The 19834-nt window shown below is 45.5% G+C and overlaps 1 protein-coding gene across 2 annotated transcripts in view; it reads left to right on the top strand.

Annotated features, from left to right (window-relative positions):
• The window catches only part of kdn (citrate synthase), a 60244-nt gene that overhangs the window by 32187 nt on the left and 8223 nt on the right, over nucleotides 1–19834 (top strand). For both annotated transcript variants that reach the window (XM_075682368.1, XM_075682369.1), the window contains exons 4-9: nucleotides 2100–2297; nucleotides 2922–3110; nucleotides 3661–3860; nucleotides 11181–11310; nucleotides 16089–16190; nucleotides 17041–17250. In XM_075682368.1, the coding sequence (XP_075538483.1) occupies nucleotides 2100–2297; nucleotides 2922–3110; nucleotides 3661–3860; nucleotides 11181–11310; nucleotides 16089–16190; nucleotides 17041–17250 (1029 nt within the window). The remainder of the gene's footprint in view (nucleotides 1–2099; nucleotides 2298–2921; nucleotides 3111–3660; nucleotides 3861–11180; nucleotides 11311–16088; nucleotides 16191–17040; nucleotides 17251–19834) is intronic.

Here is a 19834-nt window from a genome sequence, read left to right on the forward strand (position 1 = left end):
AAATGCAAAACCTGAATGTTGCATAATTGCATCTTGTTTTTTAGTATCATATGGGCCACTCTTTATTTTGCTGACTTAGTGCTGCTACTCGGTCTTCTGATGGGCGAGAGCTGCTCAATCCTATCAAAAGGTCTTGACATTATTTGAGACAGACCAGGCCTGTTTGCTATGGTTTTCTGTGGTCGCCAACATTGGTTGATGTATGAATGAACAAGAGTGCCTCCAAAAAAAGAATCATGAGCCATTCTAATCTGTGAAGGCAGATGACCAGTGAAGCTGGGGACGTATTCTGAAACGATACACTTCGGTAATACTATCAACGAGGCGATAGTATCGCCATCAGGCGCACACTGATTGACTGGTTGAGCAAAATCGGGTGACATGGTGCTCAGGCAGCAAATCAGCTCATCCGATTTTGCTATAACAGGCAATCAATACGCGCCAATGCCGAAGGCGTGGCCCAGGGGATAGTATTGGCAAAACTGATTGTTTCTGAATAAGGCTCCTGTTTAGCACACGACACAGAGGTGACACAGAATTTTGAACAAAGGTGCGAACACATTTATTGTCCTTATCGGTGGTCATTGTGACGATAGGTACTGCACACATTCTTGTATCACTTCTGTTATTAAATTAGTAAGCATTTCTATGCCTACCCAACTAGAAATTCTTCCATCACATAAGACAATGAATGGCTCATACCCCTTAAGTAATGGCTCATACCCCCATAAGCAAGCAAAAAACTCAGTGCCTTTCCACTCTGTGAAGGATGACCAGCGAAGCTGTGTACGTGGGCCCCTTAACGGTGAACTGCACCACCACCGCGGGACGGCCCGGCATTACACTATCTTTGGGATCGGGCCACGTATGGGGAGTTCGCGGGCACTTGGAAGGCTTTATTTTCGCACGACTGCAAAATGCCTGCTTCACCTCCACTGCAGGTCGGCTCGGTATTGGACTATCTTTGGGATCGGCCTACGTATGGGTAGTTAATGCCTGCTTCCCCTCTGCTGTGGGTCGGCCTGGTATTACACTATCTTCGGGATCGGCCCATGTATGGGGAGTTTTGTGTCCACACGCTGACATGATCCTGGGGAAACTAGCCCTTAACACCTTCACTGTAAAAACTCAGTGCCTTTCCACTCTGTGAAAAAGGATGACCAGTGAAGCTGTGTACCTGGACCCCTTAATGGTGAACTGCACTTCTGCTGCGGGTTGGCCCGGGAGTGCACTATCTTCTAGATGAGCGCACATGTGGGAAGTGCTTAACACCTGCTTCACCTCCGCCACGGGTCGGTTCGGTATTGTGCTATCTTCGGGATCGGGCTTCGTATCGGGAGGGTTTAATGCCTGCTTCCCCTCTGTCGCAGATCGGCCCGGCATTGCACTATCTTCATGATTAGCCCACGTATGGGAGGTTTTGTATCTACACAGGGACATGATCCTGGGGGAGCTAGCCTGTAAAAAAGTTATCTAATAATTATCTACCTGAGAGTCTACTGATTTTAAAAACGGTGCCTATTAGTAACTGCTCTACTGAAAATGCATATCCAAGTGATGAGACGTATAAGCTTTTGCATAGAATGAAGCGATTTTGTGTCAAATTCGGGAGCTGAGTTTTTGCACATGCAGATTTTATTGACGGACATGAAAAATTCACGGAACCCCAGCCATAAACAGCTTCACTGTAAAGACTGGGTAATGTGAAGGTCCGGTTGGACACTTTTTTATTATTGCAGCCAAGGCTAAGTATAAGTTCATTGTGATGGCATGCAATATTGTCAACATAAAGTGCACATGAGGCATAAGAAAGTCGATTGTGCCTGGGGTATTATTCTGGACAGTGACAGATTCCACCATGTTTCAGTTTTGAGCCATCGGAGAAGGTGTAGCCATGTTGTAAGCCAATAAAAATAACAAAGTTGCAAATCTGACCACATGGTGGAACTTGATGGTGTCCAGAATAGGCACCCCTGCACACTCGCATGTACTGCTTGCTTCTTCCCACAGTCACACTTTTTCCACCGAAAATTTCTTTATGAGGCGTGAGCTGCAAGCTTCATCATGCCTCTTCATCGTATGTTGTGCCTCGACTGCAGATCTACGGTGGCATGCGAGGCATCAAAGGCTTGGTGACCGAAACGTCGCATCTGGACCCCGAGGAGGGCATTGCCTTCCGCGACTACTCGATCCCCCAGATCCGCAAGCTGCTGCCCAAGGCGCCTGGCGGGGAGGAGCCCCTTCCCGAGGGCCTCTTCTGGCTGCTGCTCACAGGCGACATCCCCACACCCGAACAGGTTTGTTGCCTTGTCGGTTTGTTCTCTTGTTGCCGTTTACTTTGTCCACATTGCGTTATCGTTTTGATCAATCCTGCTGACTGACGAACCTGATACCGACAGAGACCATGCACTGTGAAAAGGTTAGGCATGTTAAGGGCACCAACCATGCCAGGGCTTTGACCAAGTGTACTAAATATTCGAAAAAGCTAATAGTAGATATTTGATTTGCGAATTGAATGATTCGAACATTCACTATATTGAAAACGTTCACTATCAGATTCGTATTCGTATATTCAAGCATTCATAAACCCCTAGTTTATGGTCCCTAGCAATATCTGTGCACCATGTGCAAGTGTGCTCGGCACATTTCACACTAGAACACTGTTTGTTGGCGCTGAGATACGGGCAATTATTGTACCAAACAAGGGCAATATTCTCTATAAGTTAATGACTGTCTTGCCTGGAAGCTACTGTGATTATTGATTCCTCTGTCATGCATGTTGCACATTATTATTACTTCTTGATTAGTGTGTTGCCTCATTAAAGACACGTCTTTCCATCAGCTTGTGTTGCTGTCGGGCACACTGAATGGAGTCGAGGAGCCTTTCAAGCGTGTTGGGATGCTCATTGCCCTGCTTGCAGGTGAAGTGGGTGTCCAAGGCGTGGGCACAGCAGGCGGACCTTCCCTCGCACGTGGTGACCATGCTGAACAACTTCCCCTCGCACGTGCACCCCATGTCCCAGCTGAGCTGTGCCATCACAGCCTGCAACACCGAGAGCAAGTTTGTGCAGGCCTACAACAAGGGCGTGCCCAAGGCCACCTACTGGGAGGTGAGCGCATTCAGCGTCAATGCCCGTCCAAAGTATTAACATCATAGAGCCACGAAAACAAAAAACACAAAACCAAGAACTAAAACCAAGATTGCCATGAAATAGAGTAAAAGGGTGACAGTGCAGAGGAAGTGGGGGGGGGGGGAATGTGAACTCGGAATCTAGAGATTCCTTCTGGCTGCCTTTACCTCACATCCCTTCCTATAGGTGTCAGGACTTCTTCCCCTCAGATTTTCCATTAAGTTTGTTCATTTCTACAGTATCGTTATTTTCATAATTCACTTTATTGTTGATTTCAGACTTTACATTGCGTGAATCAATCAGTGTGAGCTGCGCAGAGTATTCAATGCGCATTTGCAGTGAACATTGCATTGTTGCGCTGTAGATGGCTTGTGTGCCACTGTGAGGTAAGTTGCCATATTTGAGAGACACTGGGAAAAAAAATTTGTCGCACTTTCGTGACAGAAAGAAGCTGCGCTTTTTTTCTTCTCATTAACTGATGCTTATGAAGGACTGTTTGTGCCTCACTGTTTTCCCTTTGTGTGTGCAGCACACGTTTGATGACACGATGGCTCTGCTGGCAAAGCTGCCCCCTATCGCGGCCACCATCTACCGCAACCTGTTCCGAGACGGCAGCAGCATTGGCGCCATTGACGTGTCCAAGGACTGGTCGGCCAATTTCACTGCCATGCTGGGTTACGATGACCCAAACTTCACCGAGCTCATGCGCCTCTACCTCACCATCCACAGGTGCTTAGAGGGACGCCCTGTCGGGCTTTCGGGAAGCGTGACACCTAGTGCTCCTACTCTGAATGTTGTTTGCATGTCACCGCACTAGTGATTCATCAGCACTAGAGTGTCATTTTAAATAGCATTAAAACCGTAACAAAACTTTTTTTTTATGTTTACATAAATACAGTAGATTTCAGTTGATTCGATTCCGTTCGATGGTCCCAGTCGGCACCCACACATTTCAGTGGGTCCAAAGTTTCGTTCTTTCGATCCTGAAATTAGCCTTCGCCAGATGATTCAAACTTGGCTGGGCAGCACGCATGCATCTTACCCCAAATGGGGACCCCAGTGGTGGCTCCAGTAGCAACTGCATCTGTCTTGGCTGTGCTTAGGTCACAGTGATCGTGTTGAATGCACCGTCATCTCTCATCAAAGGCTGATGTTTTAGGCCTGCCCCAGAAATATTTTAAAGCAAAAACCACTATCCCACAATTATTATGGTATTTACTAGGGGTGTTCTAATAGACAATAGTAAATTTAGAATTAAATATCGAATCAAGAAAAAGAGCCGAATAACAAATATTTCGAGATATCAGATATTTCGAAAACTGTACTTGGCCGGAGCTCGGAAAAAGTATGTACTAAACGTTAGTACTGCTTAACCGAAATGGCATGAGATCGCCCACTTACCTGTCAGATACGGAAATCTGGGAGAGTGCATTGAAAGGGCAAGAACATGCTGTATTTATTCACTTCGCGCAGCAAAAGTTATTTTTGTTCGATGCCGCGACGGCCCAGCGGCGACGACACCAGCCTCAAACTTACTAAAGCTGCGAGCCAGCTTTTCAGCCTGCCCCATCTTCTTGGCAAACACACGCATGGCAGATGCCTTGTTGTTGTCGCATATTCTCCGTGCACGGGCGCGGTAGTGCTGCAGAAGTCGCAGGTGCCTTTTTCATTGTGGGTGCTGTTATCGTCGCGACGAATGCATTCATGACGCTGAAGTAACACGCAGCATCTGCCACTTTCGGGCCTGAATCGCCCGTGCTGTCGCTTTCCATGTCATCATCATCACTGTCTTTATGCGACACTTCGGCAACAACAGAGGCGACGATGGCGAAAAGTCGAACCTCGTAGCCGTTATCTTTTCGTGGTCGCAGCAGCGCCACTGAGCAACTTCCCATTCCAAATGCCACACACTGTAGTCAATGGTAGATCCCTGTCGCATGCTAGTGCAGACTTCTTTGTGCCACATTCGATGACACAAATGATGTCCAATTTTTCTTCTATGCTGAGCACTCGGTGTTTTTTATCCGAGCTTCGGCATGACGCGAGTCCTAGCTTGCATGATGCCACAATGCCCTCTAGCACAGCGCCGAAATGATGTTGATGTTTATGTGATTTCACTCACAAATGCACAGGGTGCTTCAAGGCCGTTGTTCAGACGTCTGAGGCTTGTTGTTCTGCCGGATCGCCCAATGGGGACAATGCACCGCCATGATTGCACAACGAAAAGTGGAAACGCTACATGTTAACCTGTTAATTGATAAGCTGGTAGGGTTTGTGCGGATACAAAATGCATTGTGTTCAATGGCCACTGAGTTGGGGATTTGACTTTACTACTTTTAAAATGAAACTACTGTTTCAGCAGGTACAGTTTAATGAGGTTTTACTGTATAACAAAAAATTGTAATGCTTATAAATTTTGTGCAAGAAAAGACAGTGCTGCACATTTAGGGAGTCTCCTAATATTGCATAACAAGAAGGTAACAATTAAGCTACCAGTAGCTTAGGCACACAGAAATCAAGATGTACAGCATGGTCTACTCTTACTGCTGGTATTGTAGAACTCCAAATTTGTGTACCAGCACTGATTACAGATCAATATTAGCTTAGGAGGGTCTGGAAAATATTTTTTTTTATCTATAGAATGTCTGTGTAGTAGAAGCTAGTGCTTCGCCCCCTGTAATTATGTTCTATTGAATACCAATGAGGTTATCAGTTGAATAGTGGACCTGTGTTTTATGGCAATCTTTTATTGTTTTGAAGGTCTTGCTTTTCAATTTTTTCCATAATATGAAAGGGCATTCCCATCATTGCGGTAGGTGGGTTATCGTAAGGCCAATCTGTGCGACAGGCGAAAGCGCAGGCGACACATCATGTGACTCAGTCACCCTTCCAGCGTAACCATCGTTGGCACTGTGTGGGTCTTGTCAGTGATATTGAAATACTCCCCCCAACCCCGCCATCCCCCAAATGTATGCAGCCGGGCTGTCAGCACGCTAGTTGCGTTACACTTCTGCATCTGCCGTGTAAATCGAAAGTTAATCTTGTGACCACTTGCTCGAAGCTGCAAAAATAGACCAATGTGCGTCTCCGGACAGCGTCGGGAACAACAGGCAGCCATAGCATATTTCCAATGTGTCAACGGTGAAGACACGCGAGAGCTGCGCCGTCTTTGCCTGACGCTTGTGCTCATGCGCAAGTTGTGAGACAGAAATCTGGGGACTACACCTAGGTACGACGGAGAAGTATGTACTTTGCTATGTTCGTCCCTAGCTGATAGCAATGTGCACTACGTAAGAACCATTGCTTGTCTTACGTTCAAACAGTATCATTACTGTTGATACAGAGTTCGTAATGGAGAAGCACACAAAATAAATTCGCAGCAACGTGTCATATTCATTGTTAGGCCGCTGAAGTGACACCTACCTGAGCCCTTACAGCCCCACTTCGCACCAGGTCGCTTCGCTCCCCTTGGCAGGAAAGCTCTGTGCCAGGGTTTCTGCCAAATGGACCACAGGTAAAAAAACAACTGCTGTAAAAATGAGCGGGGGAGGTAGCATAATAATGCAAATCTTTTCTTTCTAAAAAAGTAGGGTTGTGCAGTTACTCAAATATTCAATTTCGAATCGAATAGTGAACATCCCAATAAATCAATTCACGGATTGAATACTATCTAATATTCAATTTTCCAAATATCTGCACCTTTGGTGAATGACCCAGCTGTGGTCGGTAGCTTGATTGGTGCTGCATTTTCATGGCATGCAATCTCTATCACTACAAGGTTCAACCAGGTTGACGATAACGATAGAAACTATTTATGCTATGCGAACAGAGGGAACAACAAAAGCAGCATGTGTGGAAAGCATGGAAGCGTGTGTGAAGACGCCGTGGGGCTCCTGATTTGACAACTGTTCACCATTGGCGCTGATAACCGTGCGGAGCGGTGCCGAGTGACGTGATGCGCATTCCCCACTTTTGTCTGCTGCGCAAATTGGCCTTAATGAGCTGATGATAACCCACAGAAACCACCAGCCATAAAGACGGAATAAACACTCCTGTTTTTGGGAAGAAAACTGGAGAGTAATACTTCCTATGCAAATGAAGACTGCCATTATGCACAGTCTGTAAACTGAAAACCCCAATGCTATTTAAGACAACTTTGCCATTTCTTTACCTTCCGAGGGCAAAAAGTACTTAATTCTATTTGATAGTAGTAGTGGTAGTAGTAGTGGGAGTAGTAAACATTATTTACAGAAAAAGAATTTCTGTGAGAGACATTCTATCGATAAAGATATTTTCCAGACCTTCATATATGAACAGAGTTATCAGTGCTGGCACACCAATTTAGGGTTCTCTTTGTAAGAGTAGAGCATACTATACATGTCAATTCATAGGTACCCAAGTTACTGATAGCTAGCAAGATTCTTTAAATTATGTGTTTAGCCTCCTGAGCATGTGCTGTACTGTTCCCTGCACAAAAATTGCAAGCATAAACGTTTGTGTTAAAGGGACACTAAAGGTTAATATTAAGTCAACGTGGACTGTTGAAATACCATCCCAGAAACCTCAAAACGCTTGTTTCGTGCGAAGAAGAAACTTATTTTAAGAGAAAATGCGTTCTGAAGCGTCCGCGTACCTCTAGCGCAGTTCAAATCACCCGCCCTCCGATCGAGAAGTATTGACGTCATGGTCTCGTAGTGACGTTGCGCCGTCGGTGAGTAAAACTGCTCCCGCAGATGGCGCTACAGCTTTTCTGCACAAAACGCAAACGCGCACCAAGAAACAGAGCCAAGACAGAGCCGACAGCAGCGCAAAAGCGGAACTATGGTGGCTAGCAGAAGGGAAAGCGCACGACGATAAGCTGGTTCTTTATTTTATGACGCCAACTTCGACGCTCGTTGCAATGGATGACCCTGACAATGACGGATTAGCTCACGATGCTGGGCTCGAGTTCAGCAATTTAAGCACTGATGAACGTGACCTGCTGTTGAGGACTCGTGCTGCCGGCGTCGTTGCGTACTACTGCGATGACGGCCTGCTTTCAAAGGCACTTCACGCGACTTCAGTAAGTCGGCGGTGAACTCGTAATCCTCTGGACGAAAGTGTAGCGAGCACACTACATGATTTTTCGCCTCTTTGCCAGTGCGCTGTGGCAGAGGTAGGCACTTAACCACTTCGAACGGAGAGGTTCACTCGTTGCCACACAGTGATAAGTAACGTTGGATTCGCCGCTGCAACTGCCCTTGGCCAAGTTCAGCGGACCGTTCGCGCATCCCACGACATCACATGGACGTGGCAACCTCGCTGCTTGTTCCAAATGCAAGTTTTGCGAGCCAGCAGGACCACCGCAGCATGACGCGATAAAGAAACAACTGGAACTCCAAAGCGCACAAGGTGCAAAGTCGAGCGCGCAGAGTCGAGCGAAAACGGAACCTTTCGATCACCCATACTACTCAAGGGTAACGTCAAAATGTTATTTTTTTCGTAGAATCGAATAGAAGTGGACAAGTAGCATTTTCTTCCGCCTTATATTCTAATGAAATGATCTTCTTAATACGAGTAGTTGAGTAGTAGTGGCATAAATTATGATGAGTGCTTTCGTCATCAGGCTAGTACCGGAATGTTGCTGGGGGGTCTCAAATCGTGTCGTGCATTTACCTCAATTTCTAGGTTACTAAAGCTCTGTTCGTTAATATATTGACACCTTGGACATTCTAGAGCATTGCTTTATCACTTTAACTTGACTTTCTGGTAACCTTTAGTGTCCCTTTAAGTTTTCTGATATTGGATTTGAAATCTACTATTCGGTATTAGCACACCCCCTAAAAAGAGGAAAAAGAATGTTTTAACACACATTCAAATGTGTGTTAAAACAGCACTGCAAATGTGCAATGCATAAAAGCAAGCATGGCGCTAGCGTCCAACCAGAGCAAAGCAGCAGACTCCGCATTGTTATCATCATCAGCAGAAAACATATGTGAATGACAGCAACGATGGAATGCTTCATGCCTATTTGTGCCCTTAGAGCCTTTATTCTTGCATCTACCTGAGCGCATAACAACCGCGTTGGCCTCATTCCTTCATAACTGCATAGTCGCCATCGATAATCGCATCAACAACCACCACAGTTTCGTCCACAGCAGTTGCGAAAAACCGTAATTTCGTTTGACTCGTTGCAAAGCTGACAAGGAAGAAGATGGTCATGATGGACGGAAAATCTGTTGGGGACCAGCTCACTGGTAAAAAAATACTCTGTATCTGTGCACGGTAGGGAAAAGCATCTCTCAGACGAAGGCGTGCACCACAGCCGCACGGTGAAAGAAGTCGCGAGGCCTTCACCACTGCGAGAGCCAGTCGTGCACGAGATAATTGCAGCTTCCACACCGCTTTTGTACAAAATAGAAACGGAATTTGCGGATTAATTCAGTAAATGAAAGCTTTTTGACGTAGTAAGCATTTGTTAGTTGTTCGCTTGATACCCTCGGTAGTTTGACATTAGGTCAATTTGGACATTCTTTCAGTTCGGTGAAATCAAAATTAGTGAGGTCTTAGTTTATTTTACGTGTTGAGCTAGCAGCAACAAGTCGCATCCCATGTTCATGGCATTAAGAAAAATGCACCAAACGGCAATCTAGTGAAGTGGTTACTCTAGGCGTGGACCACCATACCATTTGCAGTTGTTGTGTAGTCATTTGATAAATGTAGAGTATCAAGCATGCTTTAACCGTAAAAAAGATACCTGCCATGGTTGCTTAGTGGCTATGGTGTTGGGCTGCTAAATGAGGTCGCTCGATCAAATCCTGGCCACGGCAGCCACATTTCAGTGGGGGCGAAATGCGAAAGTACTTGTGTACTTAGATTTAGGTACACGCTAAAGAACCCCAGGTGGGCCAAATTTCCCGAGTCCCCTACTGCGGTGTGCCTCATGACCAGAGCATGGTTTTGGGACGTAAAATCCCATAATTTAATTTTTAACCATACGAAGGACAACACGTGATAGACAGTGAAAAAGTGCTGTCTGAGAGTGATGACGATGGACATTAAGCAAGTAAATTTCCATTCTGTGAAGGTAACGGTCTCTCATATCGCCCTTTTTCTTCTTTTTTTCTGTCAGAATTAGAGGCATACATCTTTCTTGCTAAAAAATTAAGTGCGCATTCTATTTGTACTTTGTTTGGGAGCTCTAATTTTATTTCTATGTGTAGTTTTCTACTTCGAACTCATAAAAAATGATTGTGCAGTCGCTTCAAGGGCATTTGAGAATTGGGGCAATTATTTCCACTGAATCAGCAGTGTCTTTCAGCATTTTTTCGGCCCCACGTTTAATTTGACCAGCAGGATAATTCTACCAATTTTACTTCCATTTCTGAAGATTAGGCTTTAATACATGTCCTGTCTTTCTTGTGTCTTCTTCTGTCCTGTCTTTCTTATGTGAGTACTGCTTGCAGTGTATCCTATTGGAACCCTGTCCATCGCAAATTTCACTGGTCAATTTAAAGGAGTTGCCCATATCTTTCAAGTGAGCACTCTGAAGTTGTGAATTTGTATCTGTCAGCGGAAAACAAGCAGCTCCGAGTTGTATTGTTGCAGGCGATACCACACTCAGTGAGTTTGTGAAACAGTGTCTGATTTCTGCAGAGATTAGGTGTCTTTTACTACTGAGGCATTAGCCTAGCTATAGCACTGCCACTTCTGTCATCCATTTCATCCATAGTCCTTAAAACACCAGTCAAGTGCTACATCGGTGAGGAATGCAGCCCACCATGCAAGAAAGGGCAGCATTGTGCGCAGTAGTACGCGTAAACTGCGAAAAGCAGACACAAGTATTTGGTCAGCAAGCTGAAGCAGTGTGACATGCTCTTAAATTTCTGACTCAATCCATGCCCTAACGGCAGGGCATGCTTTTATCCATGACAGAGGACTCGAAATGACCAGTGGAACACGAATTCTTCAATCTGGAGTAAAATTTTGCTCAGATCCACTGGTGGAATTTGCCATAACGGAGACTTTGTGGTTAGCGTTTCACGTGTGCTTCCATCTCCCTGCCTGCAGTGACCACGAAGGCGGCAACGTGAGCGCACACACAACCCACCTTGTCGGCAGTGCCCTGTCCGACCCGTACCTCTCTCTGGCTGCCGGCATGAACGGCCTGGCTGGGCCTCTGCATGGCCTCGCTAACCAGGTGAGCTATCGTGCTCAGTCATCTTTCCTTCTTTCCCTTGCTGCTCCCATTTCTTTGGTCTTGCCACACAGTTTGGAAGAAGGAAAAAAATGCTGTTACAGTTCTTCGCAAGGTGCAGATGAGTGTGGCTGTGGGAATGTTTAGCTCAGAATTGTGCGTGAGGCACATGGCTGCACGATTCGGTCTGCTGACCATTGTTGTCTTTTGAAGGGCCCCTTGCCATGTTTCGGAATGGTGAACAAAGAAGCGCAGTTCGTAGTCAACGCGTTGACAATCTTTTCTGCAAAGTGTTGCCAGGAAAACAACTGAAAATTCAAGCAAGAGATTGCGCGGCCTTCTTCCCGAAGGACCCAATCTCTGATGCAAGCGCAGGGGTCACATGCATACAGGGGCGGGTACAGGATTCTTCCGAAGGAGGGGTTAGCCTATGGAAAGTCTGATACCTAAAGCCAAGTATGGGGATTCAACACCCAAAGAAATTGGCGCACATGGTTTCAGATGCGAGGCAGTGCTCGACGCTGTTAATTGGTCACTTATAAGGATGTTTATGAGAGAGTATTTTTTATGGCCGTAGCCTAGTTTACATGGTCTAAGAATGTGGAGAGTACTGTAATTATAGCCATGCACTGTCTACCTCGCCATTAAAGACGGGATCAAAAATGCAGACACGTCTCTTCTTTTGAAGTACTAAAAGAAAAAGGGTGTGTAAGGCCGAGAACATGGCAATATTTTTAAAATTTTTGAAATGCTTAGATCATGTAGATCACAGCCGTAAAAAACGATTTTACAAAGCTCCTTAGTGCCCCTGTAGATTGCACTAAATAAAAAGACACAGTAGATAACACAGAAACAAACAACAATGCTTTATGTTTTCAGTGTTGAAATGCGGCACTGCTTACCCAATGCTCGAAGGTGCACCAAGTCGCAAAGCCATTACTAGTACACTTCAATGCTGAACAGTGGAGGTCCACGCGGTTACCTTATTATTGATGTCAAAAATCCTTACTGTATGACATTTGAACAAAATTGGTAAAATTATTTTTAAAAATATATATATATTTACATACACACGAAACATGTACCTGCCAGCGAAGGCATGCCTGGTTTAATCGCAAGGATAACGCAACCACAAGGCTTGAGCAGTCCTGAAAACATTGCAGCCCGATTAGGCCAGCAAACAAAGCACTGCACAACACTGTAACAAAGAAATGGAAGAGCCACTTTTTCAACAGTTTTCTTTGGTTTCACTGCTATGTTTCACACAGTTTACAAACATGTCTCATTGGTAGTGAGTGGTAGAGTGGTTTCCATCAGGTCTTTATCGGAAAGGAGACACTTCTCAAACATCCTGCGGTGACGTCTTGTGATAAACTTGCTTCAGACTAGTTCTGGTTCAGTGCCCATACTTTGGTAAAGGTGAATCAAAAGGAGAGCGCCAGCCATTCATCTGTCATGGTTGATAGTGCCGTGCAAGGCAGAAAAGCTTCTCTCTGCCTCTGCGCTTGTATATGGTTGGGTCCCACCAACTCGCAAGAGGGTCTAAATGTTTGGAAACACATCTTCATCAGTGGACTTGATGAAGCTGCCAATATTGTGCTGTCAGTGCAGATCTGTTTCCCAAAAGAGCAGATTTATCAAATCTTTTTAACGGCAGATCAATGTTGAAAAGAACCTCTTGAATGTCGTCTGAAGAATCTACGAAGGGCAAGCAAAGCGTGAGAAATCCACAATCGGGGTAGGGCTCTGTGTCCTCGTCCGCCATGATTGAAAAAAATTCTCTGATCACTTCGAATTTTCAATGCAACTTTTTCTTGAATCACATCTTTCGTTAAGCGGATCACCTCATTTTGAGTACTCTTAGATGTTAACGTGGTGTTGCATGGTGCTTTCTCGGGCTGTTTCTTTAGCAAAGGATCGTGCCTAGCAAGAAGAGTCAAAATAGGCAGGAATGTGCCCTTGTTTGCAGAATCGCTGGATGAGTCATCGCAGTGGCCTCAAAAAGCTTTGCCTGGCACAGAGAACTGTTTCCATGATACTCTACAGCATGTGCAAGAACATGTGCATGGTTCGCTTTAGAAACAATAGTGGGGTTAGTCTTAGGTGGACTTTGTAGTGCTGCTCTGAAGATACTTGCTTGCATCATTGCATCTCTATGAGCTATACGGAGCTCATGAGACTGGAGGGACCTTTCTTTCCCACACACCTCAGACAGGTTTGGGAAAGCCATCTTGACGAAGATGTTTGGGTTGTAAGAAGAGCACTGCATCTTTGGGGGAAATAGGATGCAGACCTTGCACAACTTGCACAATCCACTGCTCAAAAGTATTTGCTGTAAACTAGCCAACTGTGCTTTGCAAGCCAGCCTCTTTGAAAGCTAAGCCGTTCTGGTGATTTCCTTTCCATTTCGTCACTGTTTGCGCTTGCTTGCTTCGGCAGAACTAACAGATCTTTAAGAATGCCAAGCATTGATCATCAAACGGTACCTTCAGGTCGATAGTTCCATAGGCAATGTATGCCGGGGCTGGCCTCGCCCCAAGGCTGCACTCGAGGGAACGTCCACCGAATTTCTGGTACTTGCAGAACCTTTATCGGGACAGTGTCGGGTGATATAGTGTTGCAAGCAAGAGTCATCTACAGGAGCTAAGGAGAGGCATTGCCTTTTACTTCAATGCAGTGCTAACAGATGGCGCTATGCTCTCAGCACCAAGGATTTCTCCTTGACGTGCGCCGATTTCACAGCCTATCAGAATCGTGACAGCAACGGTGACGGTTGTGATTGATCATGCCTGGACCGTCACCTTTCTGTTATTTGCCAGAACTTCTGTCTGATCATGCCCAATTGTCACCATCTAGACTTAATCTGCGGCCTGCTAAATTAAGGGGGGCAGGGGGGCAGGACATCCGGAACGCCCCCCCCCTTCTGGATCTGCTTTTGAACGCATACCCGCCGCAGTGGCGACTTTGTTGAGCTCGACGTCATAGGTTCGATCTCAGCTATGGAGGCTGCATTTTGATAGAGATGAAATGCAAAAGCATTAGTGTACATATAAGTGCACAGTAAAGAACCCCTGGTGGTCAAAATTAATCTGGAGTCCCTCTCTGTGACATGCTTCGTAATCAGATTGAAATTCTTGCACACAGAACTCCAGAATTTCATTTAGATATCACATGCGTATCGCCTACAGAGAACATGTAGCCAACATGTAGAATGCAAACAACCCGCAGGGTCCCGTGCAATGCACAGCGTGCAGAACTGTCTTTGGAAATATGCTGCACAGCAAGAAGGGAGATGCACAAGCACATGGGGGCCGTGATGTAAACGTCTGGTCAATTCTCGGCTGCAATGTGACCTCATTGGTGACCAGGCTTTTGAGCTCACGCACACAGGTTCGACTGATGACCTTAATGTATGGCCCTTGGATCCATGTGAGTGGCCAGCCAGCAATTATCGTGAGCACACCTGCCAAGTTCATTTGTGTGCTTACTGGACAACAAGAAGTAAGCTTACATGCAAGCAGAAAGCCCCGAGGTCAGCTTGTGCAAAAGCACAGCCTAGACTGCCGGCATCGTAACGACACTCAATGCATGTTGAGCTGTGCGATAGGCAGACGCAAAGAATCATCTGCAACGTCAAGCCTTTTGAAATTTCAGGTGGTAATCGTTCCACTGAAGGACGACACTGAGTAAAAGTCTGCTAATTATGGGTGTGAAAACATTGGGAATTTTCGTAAATAATTGAATACTATTTTTTTAACATTCGTATTTGACTAAAAAACTCGGTACATACGAAAATTTTTGAAGATTGGGTTGAATACAAACATATTCAAGTGAATATCATGGTTCAAAACAAGTAGAATATATTGCTGGCTCTGCTGGAGCAAACACGATTCATAACGTTTGCTTCTATCTAGTCTAAGAATGTGTGTCTGATTTGATGCTGAATTTTGTGACGATGTTGTGCTGCTGGGCGAAATTTGGCCTGTAAAACGAGCTCAGCCTCTGAACGCCAAAGCCATTCGGGAAAGCCAGCTTCTCAGCAGCAAGAGGCATGGGTTTGCAGACAGCGAGGGTGCACTCTTTTGCAGCACCACTTCCAATTCTGGGCTTATCGCTTGACAGAGAGTGCAGCGAACGACGGCACGCGTGGGGTCAAATGTTTCAGAGTTTACGGTCATTTGATGTCGTGTTATAAGGCACTGGTTGGCGAGAACGCACAGCTAGTGAGAATTGCTCAATTTTCCAAGTTAACATGTACTAAATATGTAATCTTTTAGTGTAACAGCTTGCTAGTCTAATTTTTACCATTGACAATGTAATTGCGATGTTGCAATTTGTTAAAATAGCAAAACTTGCTAATGAATGCACATGCATGTCATTATTCAATATTCAGTCCGATATACGAAGCTAAGTATTTGTATTAGAAAATTTTTATGTTTGCACACCCCTAATGCTGAATAATTTTTTGTGCAGTTTCCTCGATAAAAAAAAAAAAAGTAGAGACAATAGAATGTGCTTTGTCTTGAAATGTTTTTTTTTTTTTTTCCGGACTGCCAGATTTTTGCGACATTCTTGTGGCCTTTTAAGTGTCTGAAAAGACAAATCTGTCAGCAGCTGTATCCATGTTAAGTGTAGCAGGGTTCGACTATAGTCTAATGTGGCTCTTCATTCTCTTCCAGCAGCACTTGAAGACATAGAGCTTTTCATAGCTCTCTATTGACCTTCAGTTTACCATAACCTGTGCATTCTCTGTCTCTCTCTTTCTTCTTTTATGAATGCAGGAAGTGCTGGTGTGGCTGACCAAATTGCAGAAGGAGCTTGGAGGTGAAGTGAGTGATGAGCAGATGAAGGAGTTTGTGTGGAAGACCCTGAAGTCAGGACAGGTGCGTGTGTCGTCCATGCCTTGCGGGGCAACACATTTTTTTTTTCCAGCTTCCTCCCTTGCCCTGCACCCCCTCCTTTTTTGTGCTGTAGGGTGTCTAGCAACAGCTTCCAGCTTGAGTTGTTTGCCCGACCAGTAATTCGATGCTGTTGAAAGGGCGCCACTATATTTATGCTGATATTTTCATGACCTTGAATTCAAGGAGCTGCATATATAATTTACAGCATTACGTAAGTGATACTACAAGAGTTGGGCCATGAAGAAACACAATAAGAGAGCATCCATCAACCCTATGTGCAGCTCGAAGCCAGGCAGGGAAATGGAGTCAGCCGTATTTGGCTACTTCACTGAGGTACCCTCCCTTGCTTCATGTGTTTGCACTGCTGAGATACTCGTTAAAACTGCTTTCCGGTCCCGTTTCATTGGAATCACTCATCAGTAGCACCTTTAAAGAGAACTTTTACTATGAAGACATTGGAGCATCAAGTTCAGGTTTGTGGTAATGACAGTGCTTGCCCTAAAATACTTTAATACTGCTGTTAGCATTTTATGACGGTTATGAACATTGAATAAATGTATAGAGAACCTCGACACAATTAGCTGAATGAACCACTGAAGTTGTGCGAGGTAGCTGACCTTGTGGTACAGCCTGAAAATGTGTCGAGGGCTGAAAGAACCTGTAACAGTTAGCTATGCAAAATATTTTGTGAGCTCTGGCAACATCCTGAGTCTTCCTCCGGCTCTATGGCACAGGTGCTTCCCGCAGTAGCTGCCGCCCAGTGTGCCAGAAAGCTCTTGCCCTCTGTACACTCGCCTCGCATTGATTCTGATATCCCATGCACGATCGTCAGGTGGTGCCTGGCTATGGCCATGCCGTCCTGCGCAAGACAGACCCACGTTACACGTGTCAGCGGGAGTTCGCGCTCAAGCACCTGCCCAACGACTCACTCTTCAAGCTGGTCTCGCAGCTCTACACGGTGGTGCCTCCCATTCTGCTCGAGCTGGGCAAGGTCAAGAACCCGTGGCCCAATGTGGACGCACACTCCGGCGTCCTCCTACAGGTACATTGCCTCCTCTTTGAGTGGCATCCACGTGGAGAAAAAATAAATAATAAGGGAGATCAAAGGGCTCGGTTTTTGTTTGATCAAGTAACTGCATGAGGTCGGCAGACAATGTAGCCAAGAAAAGCGTAAGGAAAAATTTATTCTTTTTTTTAATTGAACTGTTGAAACATCTATACATGAGGCCTACATTTGTGCCAGTCTTACTGTTTTTAATAAAAGGAACTGAAAGCGGAAGTAAGGAGAGCCTCGTTGCTCACAACCTTCGCATGATGCTTTCAGTGCTACACAAATTGAGCTACACTGATGGCCATCCCTTTGTCCGATTTCTTAGATCCTCATGTGCGTGATTGGATTATCGGGCCATGCGAGTGTTAGCAGTGTCTCTTGTGGGCATTGCAGCAGTTGTGGAATATCTGGTAAACTGCCGACTGAGTGCTTACTTTTGGGGCTTGCCTGGTGGGGCATCAGCACATTTAATTATGCAAGTTGCCCACACAACGATTGCAGCTGAACCCTGTGGGATTTCTGCAATGTAATCATCACTGCTGGACACAACCTTCCTATATGTTGGATAGGGACATGGCAGAGGTATCGAACCAGAAAATGCTGGTTTGGTTTGGATTCCGGGTGCTTCAATGCTGTCCTTGTAGAGTCTTTGTCTTGGAGAATAAGAACTAAAAGTGCATGTCAGCGATTTGTACCAGTTTTCTAACTAATTTAGCGGTATGCACTATTCCTTGGCCTCCTGTGCTGTCATACGACCTGATGCAAGCAAGTAAGTTACGAAGGATTAAAAGGATCCTGAACCACCCCTCGAGCTTGGTGTAAAAACACAGTCCGCAGATAGCGTGTGCTGCTGTGAACATCTTGGCCCAATTTTGCAGTCGTGTGCGGCGCATGGAGCTCGCAAGCAGAGTGCAATGGCACCTTTTTTTCTCAAACACTCTCTTTTCAACAAAAGCCATCTACTCAGTCTTTTTAAGCTGCTATTCGCCAATAGCCGACATCAATCACGAAGGGTGTTTGTATCAGTGCACTTCTTCCTACTATCATTGTGTATATTTATTCACCAAGTAAACAAGCTGACCTAAGCAAAAAATGTGCGTTTCGAATTTCAGTAAAGATACACACTTCTGGAAGTATGACTATCATCTGCTAACGCTCAGCTGCACCCACCCGCATAGGAATAAAACTTTGGCCACACTGCTTATCAGTGTTGCAGCCATCGAGCCTCGAGCCAGCTTATGCTAGCTGCAGCGCACGCCCACCCCAGCCAGGCCTGGCTTGACGCCTTGCCAGACTTTGCTTCAAGTTCAGCTACTGCACAAATGCACAATTTGTATGTGGCTAGTGACCATCGGCCAAGCTGGTGCAGGACAAAGCTGGGCTGCAACAAATCACATGGGCAGGCTAGAGTACATGAGCCAAGCTGGTGCAGAACAAAGCTGGGCTGCAACAAATAGCACGGACTGGCTAGAGCACATGAGCGTGCACTCCTAAGGCCAAGCCCTGCATGGGCCTAATTTTTGGCCCATGCCCTTGATACCAAGACCAGTCATACATGACCAACCCTAGCCCAGGCCCGGTCCAGGCCCGTGGTTCCAAGCCTGGGCTCAGCCCGGGCGGGTGTGTTCCTTACTAAGCTTAGCCAGCGCCCGCATGTGCATGACCAGGCCCGGCCTGTAAGTAAAAAAAAATATATATATATATTTTTTTTTTTCTTTCTTACAAATAGTTCCATACGTGTCAGCCTCACCTCCCCATGCTCTAATCAGCTGCATTGTATAAGCGATAAAAGGCCGAAATATTTGTTTCTGCCATGGGAACATCAACGATCTGGCCCATTGCCTATGCTGTTACTCTTGTGCTGGTGCTCATGCGTTTACCTGGATCATACCATTTGGTTTTATGAGGTCATTCAGCACGCGTGCGTGCACACACATACACACACATGCGCGCACACAGGTTAATCCACAATCATACAGCATAAAATATATGCGCAAGTAGAAAGAGAGATCCCTTGTTTAGCACTGAAATAACATAATAGTATCGAGAGTTATAATGGTGCAGTCGCAAGAGCGGTAACAGGAAAATGGTTTGAAGAGCAGTTTTTTGTATAACTTATGTTTCCATACACGGAAAGGAAAAAGTTAGAACTTCATCAATTTTTCTATTTTCTTTGCTAAGGTATATTACTAAGAACCAGCTCTTTGCATGTGTCACTTAAGTGTGGCACAGAATGCCTTGGACCATGCAATGCATAATGTTCATGTGCGCTTGAAGGCACGACTTAGGCCCTTTAATGAACAGGCCCGAGTGTGGCCCGCGGCTTCAAGAGCGGGCCTAGCCCGGGCCTGCCGAAAATCGTTTTTGATGACCTATGCAGTGCTCTGTGCACTCCAGCCCTGTCGTTCGCATACAGTGAAATCTCGTTGATACGATTCGGCTAAATACGTTTTTCGGCATAATACGTTTTTTTTTTCGTTCCCGGCCGATGCCCTATAGAGGTAAATGCATTTTTGTACGGCTAATACGATCGTATTTCCACGTCGGTTTGGATAATACGATCCCGGAAACGTCT

This window comes from Dermacentor variabilis, chromosome 2, assembly GCF_050947875.1.
Source record: "Dermacentor variabilis isolate Ectoservices chromosome 2, ASM5094787v1, whole genome shotgun sequence".
Classification (NCBI taxonomy): domain Eukaryota; kingdom Metazoa; phylum Arthropoda; class Arachnida; order Ixodida; family Ixodidae; genus Dermacentor; species Dermacentor variabilis.